We start from the raw sequence: 22,910 nt of genomic DNA on the forward strand, positions 1-22,910 counted from the left end.
AGCTCCCGCTCCCCACATAAGAATGAAGGACATGGTGAGGCCAAACAGGAACACCCATGGAGCCATAGATGGGGGAGTCATACCATTATATTCTTGCTGGCGGCATCCGCCTCTCTGCAATCCACTCTTGCTAGCTCAGCCACCATCTTCTTGCTAGCCCCCATTTTCTGCTAGCATAGCCACAGCAGTTATATTAGTGGCCAGTGGCTCACTTGTTACAGCTGACGGCCAACTAGCCACAGCTGATGGCCATCCAATCACAGTTGATGGCCGTTTACTACCTGAGCCAGCATTTTTCCACGTGAGGCCGAGAGCCTGGAAACTGCCCTCCTGGCTCTATCCCCACACCAACATTCTTGCCATTTTCTGAAGCAGTTCTGGAAGTCCTCTTTCATGAGTATCTTTAGTTGCACTGTCGTGGCTACCTTGATGTTCTGAATCGATTCAAAAACTTTACTTTTCATGGTGATTTGGCTTTGGGGAAGAGCCAGAAGTCATATGGTGCTAGATCCAGTGAATAAGGTTGATAAGGAGGACAGACCGTAATGTTTTTATTTGACAGAAATTGCCATACCAGAAGCAATGAGTGACACAGAGCCTTTCTGTTGTGATCACAAAATACAGTGAACACTGCTGCCGAGTGCCATCCAACGGAAAGGTAGGGATCTTCAATAGAGGAAGGGGCGCATTGAACCTTAGTAGTAGTGTGTGACAAGTTTCGACTCATTCAGTGCAATCAGTCAGGTGTGAGCTACGTTTGAGAGAAGTCATGTTTTAAAGTGTGCCATAAATCATCCTCCATCATGACAATGCTTTGAAGGATGGACTAGGCACTGGTGTCAGTGCATAGCTTCCCAAGGGGAGTACTTCGAAGGTGAGCCTAGTGATATTCAGCAATGAGGTATATAGCACTTTTTCTAGGATGAGTTTGGGAACCTAATTGTCAGACCTCGTATTGTTTGATCACACCTCATATTTTGAGTGAAGACACAAAATAAGATAAATCTGTGATGAGAGAATCTTTCCAAGTTTCTACAAACTAAACTCTTACCCATAAACAAGAATCCTGCTAGTGTGAGTTGTCTATGTTTGCGTGTGTCTTTGGTACACTGAACACTCTTTAGCTTGTTTTTCCTACAACTCCTACATCTTTTTTTCCTTTGCATTCATGTTTAATGACAAGTTCCACCCACGTTATTTTGACGCTCGTTTTTCTTTTTTAAATTAACAAACTTACAATTGTCCCTAGTGGATTGCGTGCTGTTTGTTGCTCACTTGAAAGTCTACTACATCAACTCTATTAAAGTGATTTACTCCTACAGTATAACAATTTTATGGTAATAGAAATAGAAACTTTTGTTAGAGGATCAGCATCATTTGATTTGAACATATAAGTGTGTTTGATGTTTTCAAACATACAATGGCAGACACATTGGAAACATTAATGCTGTTATCCAATTCAATTTCCACAAAAATGTTGAGCAGTTACAGGATTGAGGTACTTTTAGGTGTTTAAGGTAAAGCAATTACATGAGCATACATTACCATTTACTTTTGAATGCAACTTAAATTCCTTTGGAGATTCGCCTCTAAACACATACAAATGAGGGCAATTAAGATGATTGTTATCATTCTGTTTTTCAAGAGTAATGCCATTACAGCCTAGTGATTTCTGGTCAGATACAGTGAATTTGAGAAATAATATGCCTGATTGTTATACATCAATATAATTTCTAAAGAGCAAAAAAGCATATGCATTTTAACTAAAAAGACCCACTACCAAAATTTCAGATGGAGAATTTCAGTCAGACAATCATATCAATATAAGTCACTAAACAAGTTATAATATAAAGAATGTCATGTCATTACAAAAATAAAAAAGCTAGTTCAGCTTTTGCCACACAATAGTCAGAAATATAAGTCCATCCATTTTCCTTACTTTTATAGCTGATATTATTACAATATCAAAAAATTCACCTTTTGTCAGAAGAGTGATACATTTTCCTATGATTTGAAGAGTATGCAGAACCTCTGGCTTCATTGAAAGGCTCTTTAAAATTTCAAATCTTTTAGAAATGACTTTCCAATGAAATAACTTTTCTAAGAACAGTCTTGGAATTTTTAACAGAAACACCAGGAAGCTTGAAACCTCTACAGAATGTTTTAGTCCCCAATTTTAGGAGGCATATGGACACAACTAACTGATCTATAAGTATGTCATAAACCAGGAAGACCTCCAAAACCTTACTTTAAGATGAAGATTTTTACCAACGTTTGTTTTTAAAAAAATACTAACAAGATTTCCTCTGCAGCTATCTGAGATTACACACACCTCACCCTATATGGTGGCATTAATACTGAACTGATACACATTGGTAGAACCATTTTTTTAAGTACTGAAATATTGCTATTTTAGATAGTAAATAGCTGTACTTTGACCCTCCTAGTTCCTCCCTGATAGCCTAGCTGCTGCAATGTAGTCACAGCGCACTGCTGGGGTTGTGGGGTAGGTCCCAGCAGGAGAAATTGTATCCTAATAACGTGGCTAGCCAAAGTCTCATTCCCATCTTGGACCCCCAAGCCTCCTTTGCTCCTTGCTCTTTCGTAAAGCTGCACACGTAGGAGTTGCTGTGTACTGAACTGGTTGTTAAATGCAGTATTTTGACTTGTGTGGACTTTTATTTCTGGTTTGCCCTTTTAGACAACCCTCCCCCATTACCACCCTCTTTTCCTTTCAGTTCCTGCTTCTGTTAACCAAAGAAGATGTTTAGGCTGTAATAAAGAACAAAACGCATTTATTTGAGCAAAAAGGACTGTAATCTGGAGGTTAAGAGTCAGGTAACAACTAAATTGTGCTCCAAAGAGAGCAAAGACAGGGTTATATATAGGTGAAATCTCGCAGTGTGATTTCACCTATATATAGGTGAAATTTCCCATTTAGGTCTTCTATGTGAATGAAAGATTCTGGCTAGGTTAACAGGGATTGGTTAGTTCATATGCAAACGGGGAGGTGAAAACTACAAGGCGGAAGTAAAACCATATATGCTCCTCCAGCAGCTATTGTTCCAGGGTGTTTATGGCTCAGCCTTGAGCTGAGTTTAGCAACAGGTCAGCAACTTAATAGCAGTCTAAGAACTGAGGCCCAAGACCTGCATAGGCCCCACTTTCATGGTGGCCTCCTGACTCTATTGTTAAGTGACTTTCTTAGCAATGCTTATTCCATTTTATTTTCTCTATTACCACTTCATATATGTGTGTTGTCTTACAAGGCCTTAAAGGAATGACCTTAGCCCTCTGGGCGGATTACATACAATCAAGATGTAGCATACTCATTTCCAAAAGGCCCAGAGAATCGCTTCACTGTGCTCTGAAATGGCCTGAATTCCTTATTTAAATGTCCTAAATATCAAGTTCCATGTAATCAAACAGTTTATGCTCCTTCATCTTTATCAATAGATCTCACTGGTTTTCTGTTTTAGCTATCTCTATCCAAAAGCAAACAGAACAGATGTCTCTGCCTTTTTCAAGTTATTTAAATACCTTCAAGAAGTGATACTTGGGTTTAAAACTCCAATGCATCATTGCCCACCTCAGTTCCAAAGTGCACAGGAAATCCTGAACCTAGCTTTCATCCTGAGTCAGGAAGGGAAAAGAAAGGGAGGTTCCTAGTGTTGATACAAAGAACAGCACAAGCTGAAAGGACACAATTTCAGACTCAATCATTCACCTGGCAAGCTGTCAACAAGACTGGTTCCAGCAAAATTGCTGAAGAAGAAAACCTTGTGTTCATGTTTTGAATCCCCTCACTCCAGGGTATCCTCACTCTGGTCTCTTCTCATTGGGGTCACCCCAGTTTCTCCATCCTGTTACCACAAATCCTCCACAACAGGAGGTTGGAGGTAGACTGACCTGGGTTGACTCTCAGCTCTGACACTGACTTGGGGGGTTTAGGGCAACTTACTTAAGCAGCCTCTTCATCTGCTAAACGAGCATACCAACAGTTCCTATGTGGCAGGATAACATTTCTAAGTATTAATCTATAAATTTAATCTTCCTGCGCTCACCAAATTTTTTCAATTGAACACCAAGGACTTCTTCCATTCTCTAAGCCTAATCAGACAGAGCCGAATCATACACAGCACAAACAGGAAGAAGAAGAAAAAAGCATGAGTGTTTAGTGCCGGGCAGAAAGATTCAACATTCTTCTATATACTTACAGAGGAAATGTACTCATTTGAAGGGACAAGATAAACATCACACTGAGCTAGAAATGGAAGAGTCAGAGAGGGCCCACACAGACTGGAAAGGGAGGAATGACAGAACCAGGAAAATTACCATCTAATTGAGTATGAGGCAGCTAAATGGAAGGTGACCAAGCCCTGAGATGTCCCTTTGGTTTTCATCTCGGGAAGTTACAAATTTCCAATTTTCCAATGTTGGCCCATTCTCACTTTGGAGTGACAATTATCTGTGCCCCTACAAACTCTCCCTAGAAACTTCAAAACACACATATCCCAAAACATGTCATATAGTAACACACTATCAGTCTCATGGTTCTGAACACTCCTACAAGTCCCAGAAGATAAAGGTTTGTATGTTTTGTGGGTGTTGGTGATAAGAAGGAAGAGCTACTTCCTGATATTCCTCCTATAAAGTGACTGAGCATTATGAAATCATACTCTCAACTAGCCTGGCCATAGTAGAAATGTTATCTGTTTTTAATCTCAATCAGTCCACCTAACAGCTTAAAGACCATAAGTATGATACTCTGTCTCTTATGCATGGCTTCCTCTGCTGTAAAGTCGGATATAGCTCATTGCACAATGTTTTTGTGAGTCAATCAAGGGTGCTAATTAAATGTGTGTGTGTGCATGAGCTTTTCTTTTCTGCACTGTGAACATCAGACTCAACAGTCTGTAGCAAAAATAGGGACACAAAGAACCATGAATGGTCTAAGCCTTCCTTCTTCCCAACACCAGAAGCTTGTAAAAATTCTCCTAAATACCCAGATGCCACATTAGTAAGGAAATAGAGGAGTGGGAACACCTCCAGTTTTATCCAAAAGATACAGTTTAAACTAAACTGTTTCAAACAAGAACAGGTGAACAGAGCATTAATGGATAAACTAAATGTGTAATCTTATATGCTCATCAACCTATAGGAAAATTGTGACTATATTAAAGTTGTTATGATAATTGTCTCCCAAATCCCCTCCTAAGTCTTAAGGTGTTAAAGAGAAACCCCTAATATTTGGAATTTAAAATTACTTCCTTACTCAAAGTACAGCGTTTCCATTGGTGGAAATTCAGGCACCAAAAGAAGCAGCAAGGAAATATTGTTGAGCCTAGGTTCTCAAAGCATGGTTTGAAGACCAACTCATCAACAACAGCTAGTAGAATTATAAATGCAGGCACGCAGGTCCCACAGTCTACCTGAATTAGAATCTGCTTTCTAACACAATTCTCAGAAGCAGTGTCTAAAGGGTCAGGATCCCTCTCTAATCATACCAAGCATTCAGCTTCCCTCCCCACTCATTAAAAACACCAGCCAAGGGAGACCAACATATATAACATCCAATTTGCAGAATGATCATAGGTTAAAACTAAAAAACGAAATACTCAGAAAATGCCATTCTCATATGTTATTGGCAAATGTCTTTAACATGTGCTGAGAAAAATAAGAGCAGATGCTTACTGTTCCATCACACTGGCCATCCTTAATCCTCAGATACATCTGTGCATTTTTCACACTTTCAAACATGCAAATCCCAGAGCTGATTTTATGCACTTTCCAGTAGGATTTTTCAGACTGGTTTCCCACTCCACTGCAGGTCCCATCAGGCTGGAGACACAGGGCCTGGCATAGGCTCGTAGCAAGTAGAACCACAGCACTGTCGAGGAGCATGCCCTTCAAAGTAACAGAATAGAAAAGCAATAAATAACAAGTTCACATTATGCTAGAGGAAGATGGCTAGAGGAAGAGTCTATTCTCTTAGAAAAGTTGCAGTGATCAGGATCTCACCAGAAGTTTTGCAGCTAAAAACAAGCAAAAAAAGGAAGTAAATAATTTAACTGCTATGCCATGCTAAACAAAACTAAAGAAGGCTATCTGGTGAACTCATAATTTACAACAATCATTATTTATTGAGAGGGAAAGGGTAAGCATCAGGTGCTAGAGAGATTTTAAAAAGATACAAAACACAAACTCTTAAGAAATTTGCCATAACTGATAAAAAATAGTTTTAATACTAATACAAAGCGAATAAAAATAGTGTGCTAGAAGAATTATGAAATGCACTCTATGGATATTAGTTAAATGTATGCATGAAGGAGTCAATAAATAAATACATAAATACATAAGTAAATAAAAAGAGATATCAAACACAAATAAGGCATATTTAAGTAAATCCTATGTAATCAATAGCTTAAGAGGAAGACATAAAAAATCCTCTAAAGTTGATTAGAAATACATTAACAATGTAGAGAAATGGATAAAAAATATATATATACAAGTCACAAAAGACAAAATACAAATGGTGAATAAACATAAGAAAAGGTACTCCACACTAGTAATTAAAAACATAAATAAAGCTAAAATTAGATGTTTATTTCTCTAGGAAAATGTCAGGTTTTTTTTCGTTTGGTTGGCTGGTTGGGTTTTCTTTAAGGACCGTACTTAACACTGAGATCAATGAAAATAAATAGTTTCTACACTGCTAAAGGGAGTTATGCAGTAAAGAGTTTAATTTTATCCAGAGATGTCTGGCCTTTCCCCTGATCTTCTGAGAGTAAATCTCTAAATGTAGTGCCTGATAGGAGTGCCTTTGTTTGCCTGAGGGCCTTGGGCCAACCATATAGTAAAAATGTGATTTAGGATGGGACTTTGAGTCACAAGGTGTCAATTGACCTCCGGAGAAGCTGGAGACTGAGATCAGCCACATATACTCCCTACATAATGGAACCCCAGTAAATACTCTGGGCACCAAGCCTCAGGTGATCTTGATCCCTGGGTGGCAATATTCCATGCATCTTGTCATATATTAATGCTGAGAAAGTAACTGTTTGACTCCATAGGAAGAAGAAAATGTTCGGTACCTTTCCTAGATGCTACCCTACGTGTCTCTTTCCTTAACTGATTTTTTTTATTATTATTAAAGTTTATTGGAGTGACAATTGTTAGTAAAGTGACATAGATTTCAGGAGTACAATTCTGTAATACATCATCTATATATATCACATTGTGTGTTCACCACCCAGTCAGTTCTCTTTCCATCACCTTATGTTCGATCCCCTTTACCCTCATCTGTATCTCCCTCCCCCTTACCCTCTGGTAACCACTAAACTATTGTCTGTGTCTATACGTTTTTGTTTCTTCATTTGATTATCTTGTTCTTTTGTTGTTTTCAGTTTTATACCACAGATCAGTGAAATCATATGGTTCTCTACTTTTTCTGTCTGACATATCGCTTAGCATTATAATATAAGATCCATCCATGCTGTCACAAATGGCACTATTTCATCTTTTTTTATGGCAGACTAGTGTTCCATTGTGTATATATACCACAACTTCTTTATCCAATCATTTATTGAAGGACACTTAGCTGATTTTAATCAGCATTCTTTCTCCATAATTAAACGTAACCATGAGTACAACAGAGTTCAATGAGTGCTGAGTTATTCTAATGGTCTCAAGGACCCCTAAACTCTAAAGTTTGTGTCAGCATGGAGAGTGGTCATGTGAACTGTTTCCTCTGATTTCACAGTTGACTTAATTTTCCCAGGATTAAAAATTGGTATGTTTTTCTGGAAAAAATTTGACAGCATGTTTCTATAGTCTTAAAGACTTTATATTATGACCTTAAATTCAATTTCAAATTATCCAAGCTAAACAAATAATAAAATATGTGGTCAAATACATGTTGAGGTATATGTTTCAGTAACATATGTTGAAATAATAAAATGAAGAGATTAAGATTAAATGTGCAATGATAAATATATATATGTATGTGTATATATATGTGTATATATACGTGTGTGTGTATACGTGTGTGTGTATATGTGTATATATATGTGTGTGTATACCGGCGTTGCCAAAAAAAAATGTATACACATTTTTAAGAGATGTTAACACTTTGGTCAACATTGTTCAAGCAGTAGTTCACTGTAATTAGAAGCGTCTGGACGCTTTGAGCACCTCTTGTAATTGCAGAAGTTTAACGTGACTTGTATTCATCTTTTCTTATTGGTATATATTAATACAGTTTTTTCCTGTCTTAAAATGTGTATACATTTTTTTGGCTCTCTCTCTCTCTCTCTCTCTCTCTCTCTCTCTCTCTATATATATATATATATATATATATGTGTGTGTGTGTGTGTGTATATATATATATTTAAACATAAGGAATATATATATATATATATATATATACACACATATATATTCCTTATGTTTAAATATTATGCAACCATTAAAAATTATGTTGTTTGGGGAAAAATAATAATGTGATAAGTATTTATTTTATAATAAGTATAAAAAGTTTTGAAGACAAATTGACTTTGATTTGATTCATGAACCATCATTGACTAGTTATGCTATACTAATCAAGATTCTTAACGTCTCTGAAAAATTTTCTTCATATTTAAAATACGAATGACAAAAATAAATAAATAAATAAATAAATAAATAAATAAATAAAATACAAGTAACAATATTGGTCAGTATTTTTATGATTAAATTTAGGCTTGTATGTGGTGAAGCTATTAGTAAATTGCCAGGTACAAAATAGGCAGTCTAATAAATGATAGATATTATATTAATATGGTAATGCTATTATTTTTAGGCTAAGTTTACAAATACATACTAAAAAGAAAGAAGCATAAGCATTATGAAATGATCACATGAATATTACTCATAGGTTATAAATATTTTAATTGTTAGAACAATTAAATATATACATTTGTTTGATTCCTAAATGTAAGATTTTCTAACTTTTTATTAAGAATCTCCACATCTATAATTTAACTTCCAACTTCAGTTGGATATAGGACGTTATTCCCATCAGTTTCATTGCTGCTCATATTATGATCCCTATTGCCTTTCAGTCTGGGTAAATAAAATGGCAATAGGCACCAATGCCACCAATGGGAAGAGATCTGATTACTCCAGTATGACTTAATTAGAGAGTTTTCCTTAACAGAGCAAAAGAAAGTAGTATTTAGCAATTGAACTTTAACGACTTTCTTCCATTTTACCTTGACAAAAACCACAAATTCTTTTGAAAGATCTGCATAGCCTGCTGATGATCCATCAGCTATTTTACCATGACGATCAAAAATAACTGTGTGACCAGGAGCCAGTGCTGACTCAAGAAGTGTGCAGCGGTTGGGCTGATAAAGCACCCGTAGCTCAGTGGAGGCTCCACCACTAGCCTAAAAGAAAGAGGGGAAAAAACCCTCTAAATCAGCAATAGAAAATAATTAAATTAAAAATGTTTTAACATTACATACATAGACAGGTATACTCCACTCTATAGCACCCTTGAACTATCTCTATAATCTCATGTAATTCAATTGTTTTGATTCCCCAGCCTAATTTCCAGTGTCTTGCCCTAAGAACTTTCTTCATCTCCTGATTTCCCAAAACCCATGGTAGTGTTGGGTAACAATAAAAATAACTCCAGTGGTAGGATAATTTAATGAGGTGTTAATATGGATTTTATCATTGTTTATTTTTTATTTCTTCATTTATGTCTTCCTAACTCAAGACTATTTGAGACCAAAAGCTGAAATGTGCATTACTAGGTTTTCCTTTCCAAAAACTAAACAAGTCTCGGAATTTATGCTACAGGGAGACATTCCTGGTTCGGGGCACTATTTGAGGTCATAACCTATCTTCCCTCAGTGGGCCTGAAAAGGAAGAATTCTTTGGTGCCCCTAGAATGGCTTGACCTATGACACTTGTGTAACTATGGTAGACAAGCAACAGAGTTATTCATGTTCAAGAAACCATCTGATATTTGATGACTACATCAGCAGTAACCAGTGTGGACTGAAGCTAAGAGGCTTGTCACCAGATATTCTGAGACCACCAGACCTGATGAAATCTTGTGTATAACAAGATGAGTCTCATAGTAATAACTAACATGGAATCTCTCACCAATCGAGGAGAACAGGGACTTGGGATAAATTTGATTTTAGAAAAATAAAACCATGGGACATTTCTTAAACTCTTAATTTAATTGAGTATATTCTGTATCCACTACATTCATATTTATTTAACACATACTATGACCAGGACCTGTGCTGAGCAGAATGTGCTCTAAAGTATAATATAGGGTACCTTGCAAAATCCAGAGCAGAGGAGAAAAGGCTTCATGGAGGAAGTTTGACTTAATTAATTACTTAGCCTGAATTATAGTCTTACAAATTACATAAGTTTTTTTAATGATTATTTTCCCTTATGTTAAATAACATGTTCTGGGCTAAAATCATTGTGCAATATTATATAACATTATATGAGGAAGCTGTAGCTTGAGAGCTAGTCAGATTGCCTGTGTTCAATTCCTACCTTCACACTTACTATTAGGTTGATGCAAAAGTAACTGGAGTTTTTGCAATTATTTTTAACCTTTCAAACTGCAATTACTTTTGCACCAACCTAATAGCTATGTGACCTTGGGCAGCTCACTTAATCCTTCCATACTTCAGGTTCTTGTGTTAAATAGGGACAATAATGGATTCTCTTATAAGGTAGATGTAAAGAGTAAATGTTTTAACATATATTAAGTCCTTAGGACAGTGCATGACAGTTATCCTATGCAGTCTCACTTTTCAAAATACATAATATGCATGGATTTAAACCTATGTTATTTTACTAATTATTGTCACCCCGATAAATTTTAATTTTTTAAAAAAAGACAGCTTTATATATTAAGAGCTACTTTTCAAACCTAAACTGAGAGATACAAAGCATAATTAGGTGAATTTACAGTGGTTTTTTTCCCCCTAATAATATGGTCCCTGAAGGGGCCTTTGGGAAGTCAGATTGTCTCCTTTGGGAGGCTCCTTAAACTTTTGAATGTTATCAGAGAAGTGGTCTACTTTTTCTTGTCTAAATTCTAATTGTGGAATTTTAGGACCGTTTATGTATCAGAATCTCAGAAAATTAGTGAGACAAAACAGAAACATGAAAAAAGTGAAAGTAAAAGCCAAAGGAAAATACAATTTGATAATCTTGTAAAAGTACCTTATGAAAAAATATATTATATATGGATACAATACTATTGATATGTGACAGAAAATTTTCTACCTACCATTCCAGTGACAGAGCCATTGCTAAGAGCAAGAGAAAGATGTCTCATTTCATGACTTTGGAATATACATATATTTTCTTTGTTGAAAATAACATCAAAGAGACCTGGAAAACATTTTAAGTATTAGCAATTAATCCATGCTTTTAAAGATGCTTTTTTTCTTATTCAACAATTCATCGAAACCTTCTAATAATACATTTTATGATGTCTCTCAGTTAAATGTTCCTGATTAGTCAAAGGTAGAATGACAGAAGCCTTCGATTATTTACATGTTGCTTGGCAATTTGGTGGAATTTCTAAGGAAAATCTTTAACGCCTTCCCATATTAATCAGTAAGCCCTTGAGACAACCCCAAAATAATTACACCTAATAGAACTATTTCCAGGAAGATAAATTATGCTATTGTAAAAACTCATTTCATTTTCCTTTTATAAATCGCAGAAGTTTTATATTGGGGTAAACTAATTTATTACAAAAGTAAATACATATGATTTGTTCATTAATGGACTTGGTATGATTATGATGATGAAGATTCTGTCATCATATATTTGATTGTTTTTAGTTTTCAGTATTCTTTTACATACCTTTGTATTTTAAAATGTAAGCTTTTTATGCACCTAAATTTTTGTGTACTCTGTGTACAGTTATATATCAGCACTTAGAAGAATGCCTAGAACATAGTGGGTGCTCAAGAAATATTATTTAGATAAGTTAGTTAAATTCATTCCCTATAGTCTATAAAATAGGTACGGTGCACACACACACACACACACACACACACACACACACATACATCCTGATCTTGCAAATGAGGCAACTGAGACTCAGCGAGGTAAGGGACTTCCCTAAGTCCCCCACCTAGTCATAGAATGGAAATAGAACATAGGACTTCCGATCTTAGCCAATGTTCTTTGCATTACCAATAATCCTTCCTTTAGTACTTACAACCAAAAAAGTTTTAGAAATCCACTCTTGTAACAACAATAAATGAAGACCATTTTTCCTTTTATAAATAGGTAATTCTCAATGATGAGTCAAAGAAGTCAGGAATAAATGAATACATATTGTATGTTTTATTATATAAAGCACAACAACATCAAAGTTAGGGTGTTAGGAGTCAAGGTACTGGTTACTTTTCAGGGAGAATGATGGGAAGGGAGCATGAGACTGGAGTGCTGGTTATGTTCTATTTCTCTATCTGGGTTCTAGTTACATGGCCATGTTCAGGTTGGGAAAATTCATAACAAATTATGCATATTTTTTCTGCATATGGATAATATAGAAGGAGTTCATACTATGCCACCCCAAAATATACCACTATGGGATGAAGATTATTTAGAGCTGAAGGCAACTGAGAAAAAATACACAGTATGAACTCTCTGCCCTCTATCTGCCTGAAAGCAGAACATAAATTTATTTTGTGAAAATATCTCCCAACCCCACATCCTCAACAAGAAGGGGATAATAATCTTACGACAAAAGACAAGATGGCACTGAGAAAGAGACTACACAAACAAATCTCACTAATTAGCCCTTACCTAGCATTAGTTTCCCCATATATATATATATATATATGCCATCCTTAGAAGCTCAAAGTCCTTTTCCTTTGTCATGTCACTTCTCTAGCAAATCATTGTTATTTGTTAAAATGCTATATAGGCCCCAAGTTTTAGCATCCCCTTGAGTTCATCACTAAATTCTCTCCCACGTGTATGTACAATGCACGTATTAATAAACTTCTGTTTGTTTTTCTATTGTTGATCTGTTTTATGTCAGTCTAATTCACAGAACCCAAGCCAGAGAATCTAAAAGGGTAGAGGATACAGGTTTTTTGTTACTCTCCTATAATATATTTAAATAAAATGATTTTTGAAAAAGGTGATTCCTTGAGCCATGACTTAATTCATTTCCTAATGAGTTGCTGAGGTTTGTCTGTATGTGTGTGTGCATATAAATGTGTGTGTGTGTGTGTGTGTGTATATATATATATATACACACACACATATATACATATATACATATACATAATATAAAATAACTAATATAAAATATGTAATGTACATTATATAATGTCTATAAGATGATTTCATGGTAACAAAGTTAGATTTTCTAAAATGAACCAATCTTTCCTTTCTCACCATTGTCAACAGAGCCCATCATGTATTAACTCAAAACTCTGAGCCTCGTCAATACCTACCAAGTGAAGGAGGATTGTGGTATTAATAGCTATTGGGTAATTTAAGTTCCTTAAATCCCAATTTTTAACATGGAACTATTCATATATTTAGTTTAATTATCCACCTTATTGTATGTGTATATTCATCTAGAGTTAACAAACACAATTAATGAATTCTACCTTTATATTTTTATTACAAGTAACTAAATGGGCAAATGCTTTTAGTTAAGAACAAGGTCTCATGCAGAGGTTAACTCTACTACTCCTAATTTTAAAAGGATTTCACTGTATATTGAAATGATCTTATATTCATTTAAAGTCATATTTCCTAAAGTACACGACTTGTATATTAGTTCAACAGACTACTCTAGATGGAAAGCTTTCTGCCTAATTAAGCTCTATTTCTTTTTGTCTACCTAAGGTGAATTCACCTTAATGGGTAAAAATTAAGAACCTTCATAAAATTAAACGATGTTGATGAGTATTCACAGATAATCCTGGAGATTATGAGATGGTAGGAATTATTGAAATGAGAAAAGAACCAAGAAGCAGGAATTCTGACTTTGATCTGACATTGACTCTTTAGGTACCCATGGGAAAATCATTTCGAATCAATCTATCTCGATTTCCTCATCAATAAAATCAGCACAAGAACTCTTAAAGGACAATTTTCAGATGATTCATTAATTGAATGAACTAATGAGTTAACAACAAAAGAATTTGAAAACTAGAGAAGTATTACTAAAATCATAAAATTATATAAATTTTGTTATAAAAATTTCTTTTTTAAAATTTTACCAAGAAATCAAATATAAGTTTTTTGAAGAGATGGAAATTTATCTATTTGTTCATTGCTGTTAGTACCATGCCTAAGGCATTGTCTCATCCACAGTAAGCATTTTATAAATATTTGTTGACTAAATGAACGCCTACTGCTGAGAAAAAATTTAAGGGTTCTTATTTTGAGAAATTTAACACAATACACAATGTCCTTGGATTTGCAGCTTAATATAGTGAGTTTTAATTAAAATATATATATTAGGAATAGAATCTTTTCTAGTAAAATTATAATCAATTAAATTATGATAAATGAGATCTTCAGGAAATCAAAATCTTTTTAATAAAGGAAAAATACACTATTGTAGAGTGACTTTAAAATATTTTCATGGGCTTCTAGAGTTCCACAGATCATAGTTTGGAGAAAAAAAAAGTGGTAAGGGGAAAAACGCTACCATGAGAATGAAGGGAATAAAATTGCTTTAAACTGAGAACAAGTGAACAATTAGTAGCCACAGAAACATTATCTAAACTTAAGCAGATATTTCCCAAAATACAGCAATCATTGAACCCCCCTCCCTTTTTGGAAGCCCAATAGAACCTTCCATACTTTCCATGGAAAGTCTAAAATCCCTTTCCTCTCCCTACCCCCTATTTTTTTGTTAGGTTGGTATATGAAACTTTACCTCTGGCTATTCATTGTGTTACTCACAATGAATACTCCTGCTTGTATGTGTGGCATACTCATGTAAATAAACCTTGTCTTTCCCTTGTTAATCTTTCTATTGTCAGTTAATTCACAGGCTCTCAACCATTAGAATATGATATGGTAGAGAAAAGGTTTTCCTCCCAACATGAACCTAGATTATGACTTCTAGTTCTGGCTCTGTCAGTAATGAGTTTAATAATTCATTCAACCACTGTTTATTGAACACCTACTATATGCAAGGAATATTTTCATTTGTAACCTAGATTAAAAACTCAATGTTCTTATCTCTAAAATAGTCTTAACTTTAAAATTTAGAGGCAAATCTACATGATCTTAAAGTTCTTGGCCAACGCGAAGATCTATTGGATCTAGTCACACTAATTTCACAAAAAGAAACCCAAATTTTCCAATTCCAACAGAAGAATTTCAGTCCTCATTTCACTGGTCTTCCCTACTACATTTGAACCTGCAGTCACCTTTTGAAACTCCATGATCTCCCATCTCACTAACTTCCTTCTCAATTTCCTACTACAGTCTCTGTTGTCCTCTTCACACATCAGGCCTAGGATTCTGCCCTCAGGTGATTAACCTCCTCAACTATTCATAGGCTCACTGGGAAGTTTATTTTAATAATCTATAAATTGAGAAATCCCAAATCAAAATCTCTACCACTCATGTCTCCTTCAACATCAGCTCACATATATAATTTATTGTTAAATACAAATAACTGGATATCTCTTAGGTACTTCAAACTCAATATAGACAGCCTAGAGCTCATAATTCTCCATGTAGTCCTCGCTTCCAAATCTAGTCCTTCTAAATCTTTCTTCATTCCCTATCTCAGTTGGTTACCCCGTCAACAATTTAATCACCCAAACCAGGAACTTGAGAGTAAACTTTCCCTTAATACTTCTTGCCAATTTTATTTCCTAGAAATTCTTCAAATCATTTTCTCTTCTCTATCAATACTCCCACTAAAGTACTATAGGTCTCCATCATCTTCTGTTTGACATATTACAAGAGCCTCCTAAATAGTCTCTCTTCCTCTAATCTTCCTACATATCCCTCAAATCTGGCCTCCATGTAGCTGTCAAAGTACTTCTATTCTACTTCAAATCCATTAAAGACTACTTCCCACCCACAAGAGGAAATAAAATAAGTTGCCTTAAGACATACAGTGTACCTTCTCTCCCAGGACCGTAGTGTAGTCAAGGAAAACTTAAGGTTTAACATATCAAATGAAATAGATAGCTTTTGGTTATTAGCAGAATACTTTTAACACAAGATGATATGGTTGTAGTGGTGGTGATGATATGTTTATGGTCGCTAGAGTAAAACATTAGACTAAATACTCCATGTTGCAACCACATACATGACAATACTTAAAACTAATGCTGGATCTATTGCTAGATTCTGAGTTGAGAAATTCAGCAATTCACAATATGAAACAATCCTGATTTGCTGCAAATTGGTAAAGGTGTTGATCTTCCCATTATATACCAACTCAGAAGAAGTTAAATGGTGTCATAGAGAAAAGTAGCATAGTGGTGGAAATAGCCCTACAACGAAGGTGTATTTCTAAGACATCCAGAATCTTTCTCTTTCTTTATATTTTCTTTTCCCAATCTTTCAGAATTTAAAGACTGCAGATCACTATAAAGGGGGCTGAATAAGGAAACATCCAATCTACAGCACATTCTTTTCCAATCTAAAATCAAGGAAGTTATTCAAAGTACTCTCATGAAATAGAAAGGCAAGGCCAATGGCTCCTTCAATTTAGAGTAGTGTAGTTAGGATGTGGGAAGAGTTGGAGCAGAAAATGAAGTGGTCATTGTATAGCCAGCCATTGCTAAACACTCTAAATAATGAACTTTTTTCCAGATCCTTTATTAGGACCTAGTACGAGAAAACCAGACAGAGAAAATAATTGCAGCTAAAAACTATCAGATATTCACCAGAAATAGGGCTTAAAATTGTGTGGATGAACTGCTCACAATGATCTAAGAAAGGAATTCTATTAATACCCAAGAAGATAGGTAAAGAGACCAAGGATAATCCAGAGGTGGCAAGTTCTGGGAATGGTTATAGTTTTTCTTATTCAAAGGAAAATAGAGAATAATTAAAATGAGAACTTTTTGTTTTAAAGTTGCAGCACAGGGAAAGGGGGTATTACCATGTAGATTATTTTGAAAAGAAACAATGAAAAAAATGATAAAATTTTGTTTTGAAAGTCTTAAGGATATTCAAGAAACTATATCCCATATGAAACAATTCTTAAATTTTCACTTCCCATTTAACTGAAACTAGAAATTATCAAAGACACATTAGAGGAATAGTGACTACACAATTGATTGTCCAACCAAGATACTTTTGAGAGTAAAAAGCGGTGCCAACCTGATGGAAAACTAACACACAAACAAAACAGGCAAACCAGGGTGTATGGTCCCTTTAACTTAAGTTATGCTTTATACACGAGAAAGAACTTAGCCTTAGATTTTAAAATTGGAGAATCAGTGTGTGTGTATGTATGAAGTCTGAAAATTAAGTTTGCAAACTAATCCTAGAAAAAGTGCTATATACCTCATTCCTGAATATCACTATGGTCACCTTCAAAGTAATCCCCTTGGGAAGCTATTCACTGATACCAGTGCCTAGTCCACCCTTGAAAGCAATTTTGGAACTCTGGAATGGACATCAGAGCTGTTGTCATATTACCTTTGATGTCCTGAAGATCATCAAAATGCCTTCCTTTCAATATTTCCTTTATCTTTGGGTAAAGAAAGAAGTCATTGGGTGCTGGATCCGGTGAGTAGGGAGGGTGTTCCAATACAGTTATTTGTTTACTGACTAAAAGATCCCTCACAGACAGTGCCATGTGAGCTGGTGCATTGTTCTGAGCAAGAGCCATGAATTGTTAGTGAAAAGTTCAGGTTGTTTATATCTAACTTTTTCATGCAGCCCTTTCAGCACTTCCAGATAGTAAACTTGGTTAACTGTTTGTCCAGTTGGTACAAATTCATAATGAATAATCCCTCTGATATCAAAAAAGGTTAGCAACATCGTTCCAACAAGTTCGCAAACTTGACTGTCACACCTCGTATTTCAGGTTTATAAAAGATTAAACTGTGTATTTGTTATTATTATTACTTCTAACTTAATGAAAAAATTGTCATGAGTCTAAGATACTTATGTACCACTGATGAGAGTGTAAATTTATATAACTTCTGGAAAGAGATGGGACAATATGCATAAAGGGCCTCAAAATACTCTTTATATTTAACTTAATAATTCTACTTTTCAGGAATCCTTATTAAGAAAATAATCAGACATGAAAGAAACATCAGACATAAAAGAACATCTAGGTATGTTTATCAAAATATTCATGTGGCAAATTTAAACAGTGGAGAATATATGATTTTATTGCCTTTGAGAATATTTGATGCTATGGAAAAGTACTCCTGAAATAATACTAAGTAGCAAAAATAAAGTTTTATTTGAATATTCTGCTTAGTCAGTTGTGTATTTAAAATTACATCTGTATATTATATTTCATGATATCTATTATATTTCACATAGTACTAGATAGATAGATAGCTAGATATAGATACATATATATATGTATCTTCATTTTGTATACAAGGTCTGACAATTAAGTTCGTGAACTTGCTGCAATACTATTGCTAACATTTTTTTTATGTTAGAGGGATTATTCCTTATGAATTTGTACTAACTGGACAAACAGCTAATCAAATTTACTATTTGGAAGTACTGAAAAGGCTGCATGAAAAAGTTAGACAACCTGAACTTTTCGCCAACAATTCATGGATCTTGCATCATGACAATGCACCAACTCACATGGCACTGTCTGTGAGGGAGTTTTTAGCTAGTAAATAAATAACTGTATTGAAACACCCTACTCACCTGATCTGGTCCTCAATGACTTCTTTCTTTACCTGAAGATAAAGGAAATATTGAAAGAAAGACATTTTGAATATTGAAAGATGACATTCAGGACATCAAGAGTAATGTGACAACAGCTCCGATGTCCATTCCAGAAAAAGAGTTCCAAAATTGCTTTGAAGGGTAGACTAGGTGCTGGTGTCAGTGAATAGCTTCCCAAGGGGAGTACTTCAAAGGAGACTGTAGTGATATTCAGATGAGGTATGTAGCACTTTTTCTATGACGAGTTCAGGAACTTAATTGTCTGAACTTGTGCGTGGAACACTACAAGGAAATGCACTAAATTCACTGGTTATTGCTACATAATAGATTTACAGGTAATTTAAATTTTCATATTTAAATGTATATGCCAAATTTTTAGCAATGAGTATTAGTAATTTCTTATAATTAGAAAAAAAGTTATACCAAGTACCAAATAAATAAATAAAATTTTCTAGAAGACTTTTAAAAGAGATGCATAATTTCAATCTGTGAAGAAGAGAAATAAAAGCTCATATAGGAAAAGAAAGGGAATACATCCTCATAGTAGAAGACAAAAAGCAAAAGTAATAAAAACATAATCTAAAATGTCAGAAGTAAGATCAAACACATGATCTTTAATTGTAAGTGAATATAAACCCTACTAAAGCAAAAGATATACAGAATTATCTTATTAGCTTTTTAAATAATCTAATCATACTACACTTTTTTTAAAAAAAACAAGAACACTCAGAATTAGTAATGCATATAGATTTGCCAGACTCATGGAAATAACCAACAGGAAAACAAGACTGGCAATGTTAATATTGGTTATGTAGACTTGAAGGAACAATGTAAAAAAGAGATGCTGAAAGTCTTTACAGTGAGAAAATAAATGAAGTAATAATATTTATGAAGCTTTATGCACCCCAATTACAACATCAAATATATAAAGTAAAACCATTATCACAGACATACATAAAATAGTAATAAAATTTTTTAACTCAGAACTCTATTCAGGCAGAATAAAAATGAATGAGGACACAGATAATATTCTACAAAGGAGCCAAAACATACAACAGGAAAAAGAAAGACTCTTTAATAAATAGTGCTGGGAAAATTGGAAAGCCACGTGCAAAAGAATGAAACAGGACTATCTGTCACTATATACCAAAATTAACTCAGAATGGATCAAAGACCTAAATATAAAACCTGAAATAATTACATAGAAGAAGCATAGGTACTAAACTTATGGACTTTGGATTCAGAGAGGACTTTATGTATTTGACCTCAAAGTCAAGGGAAATGCAAGCAAAAGTAAATGAATTGGAATATATCAAACTAAAGAGCTTCTATGTTGTAAAAGAAACCATCAACAAACCAAAGAGGCAATCAATCAACTGAATGGGAGAAGATATTTGCAAATAACACCTCTGATAAATGGCTAATATCAAAAATATATAAAGAATTCATACAACTCAATAACAACAAAAACAAATAATCCAATTAAAAAGTGAGCAGAGGACCTGAACAGACACTTCTCCCAAGAACAGAAACAAACAGATATATGAAAAAATGCTCAACTTTACTAGCTATTAGGGAAATGAAAATCAAAACCATGAGATACCACCTCACACCTGTTAGCATGGCTATCATCAACAACACAAATAATAACAAGTGTTGGAGAGGTTGTGGAGAAAAAGGAAGCCTTATACACTGTTGGTGGGAATGCAGATTGGTGTAGCCACTATGGAAAATAGTATGGAGGATTCTCAAAAAATTAAGAATAGAATTACCATACAGCCCAGCAATCCCTCTTCTGGGTATCTACCCCAAAAATCTGAAAACATTAATCCATAAAGATATATGTACTCTTATGTTCATTGAAGCATTATTCACAGTGGCCAAGACATGGAAACAACTAATGTGTCCTTCGATAGATGATTGGCTAAAGAAGATGTGGTACATAGATATAATGGAATATTACTCGGCCATAAGAAAAGATGAAATACTGCCATTTACAACAACATGGATTGATCTTGAGATTATCATGCTAAGTGAAGTAAGTCACACAGAAAAAGTCGATAACCATATGACTTCAGTCATATGTGGATATAAAACTGAAAGCAACAAATAAACAAGACAAACAAACAAATGAACAAAAATTCATAGACACAGACATAGTTCAGCAGTTACCAGAGGGTAAAGGGGTAGGGGGACTGAAGAGGAATAAGGGGGTCAACTATATAGGGATGGAAGGAAAACTGGCTGGGTGGTGAACACACAGTGCAATACATAGATGACGTATTATAGAAATGTACACTTGAAACATACAATTTTACTAACAAATGTCACCCCAATAAATTTAGTAAAAATTAAAAAATAATGAATGAGAACAGAGTGGTTAAGCTAAGACACAGTTGTTAAGGTTGTATACTTTGGAGCTAGGCCACTGGCATTTGAGTCCTGGTGCCACCACTTAAAAATTGGAAGAATTAATCTCTTTGTGCCTCAGTTTCCTCACAAATAAATTAAGGATCATGGTATCTAGCTCACTAGTATTGTTGTAAATATTAAATCAATTAATATTACTAACTTACTCAGAACACTGCCTATTACATAGAAAGTGATTCATATGTTTGTTATAGCTAAATAAAAGTGTGAAACTAAAATTCTATATATATGATTTTAGAAATATTTATGATTCTATACTCCTTAAATAGAACCTAGGGAACAGTTACAAAAATATAGATTACAAATGCCATATAACTAAATTCAAACAAAGAAGGTTTTACAGTATAGGCAAAACTTTTTGAATATAGTGCAAATAAAGATATAACACAACAAAGATTTAAAAGAAAAACTCAATACAGGGAACAAAAGAATGAGATTAAAAATAATCTCACAAATAACTTTTAGTCAAATAAGATAGTAACCTAAATTGTAATTAGAAGTAAACACACAGTTTAAAATGAGTCCTTTTCAACTGAAAGGAGCACTCTTGATGAGCATATCAGGATAAATAAGCAAATTATTTTTCCAAACTACACATATCCGCAACACCATGGATTGATATTTACCATCTTAGTGGATTGTCAGTAAAAGGCTATTTTTGCAGTAAAACTATTAATGGTAGTATTCTATTGTATCCTTCACAGGCATTTGAATTTTTCTTTTTAAAAAAAGGCTGAGACTTTGTGTCTCAATTGTTTTCAACTGAAGTTCCAGGTTCAAATTGTTTTATGGGAGAGTTCTTCTAACTTTGAAGGACAAAACACTTCTTGTGCTCAATAAACTTTGAAAGAAAGCAGAAAATGGTAGAAAGATTCTTGATGTGTTTCCTAAAATTAAAATAAGTATATTTGTAATGCAATCAAAATTAAGTTTTCAGCTTAAAATAGACTTTCACACCTATAAGAAGTTTTATATAAGCCTAGCGTAACCACAAAGCAAATACCTTCTGCAGATACACACAAGATAAAGAAGGGAATCAAAGCATAGCGCTATGCAAAATCATTAACTAACAAAGGAAGACAACAAAAGGAAAAAATGAACAAAAAACTATAAAACATTAAAAAAAATAAGGTGGCATGAGTAAGTCCTTATCTCCCAACAATTACTTTAAATATAAATGGATTAAATTATTCCATCAAAAAGCATACAGCGTCTGAATAAAAGAAAATTAAAAAAAGCAAGAACCAACTGTATGCTGCCGATAAGAGAATTACTTCAACTTTAAGGACACACATAAGCTCAAAATGAAGGGTTGAAGAAAGATATTCCATGCAAATGAAAACCAAAAGGGAGCAGGGTTGGCTATACTGATACCAAATAAAATGGACTTGAAATAAAAAAAATATAAAAGAAAAATAAGATCATTATATAAAGATAAAGGGATCAGTTAATCATGAGGATTTAGCAATTGTAATTATATACATACCTAACATCAAAACAACAAAGTATATCAAGCAAGTACTAAAATCTGAAAGGAGAAATAGACAATAGTAGTGAGGGAGTTC

General features: G+C 34.3%; 1 protein-coding gene across 2 annotated transcripts in view; it reads right to left on the reverse strand.

Annotated features, from left to right (window-relative positions):
• RP1 (RP1 axonemal microtubule associated) overlaps positions 1-22,910 on the reverse strand; it is a 252,577-nt gene that overhangs the window by 20,460 nt on the left and 209,207 nt on the right. The window contains exons 13-15 of one of the 2 annotated variants that reach the window (XM_033126402.1): positions 11,312-11,415; positions 9,252-9,428; positions 5,695-5,907 (exon numbers count right to left, since the gene is read on the reverse strand). In XM_033126402.1, the coding sequence (XP_032982293.1) occupies positions 5,695-5,907; positions 9,252-9,428; positions 11,312-11,415 (494 nt within the window). The remainder of the gene's footprint in view (positions 1-5,694; positions 5,908-9,251; positions 9,429-11,311; positions 11,416-22,910) is intronic. The other variant, XM_033126403.1, reaches the window with a different exon arrangement.

The sequence above is a fragment of the Rhinolophus ferrumequinum genome, chromosome 14, assembly GCF_004115265.2.
Source record: "Rhinolophus ferrumequinum isolate MPI-CBG mRhiFer1 chromosome 14, mRhiFer1_v1.p, whole genome shotgun sequence".
NCBI classification, from domain to species: Eukaryota; Metazoa; Chordata; class Mammalia; order Chiroptera; family Rhinolophidae; genus Rhinolophus; species Rhinolophus ferrumequinum.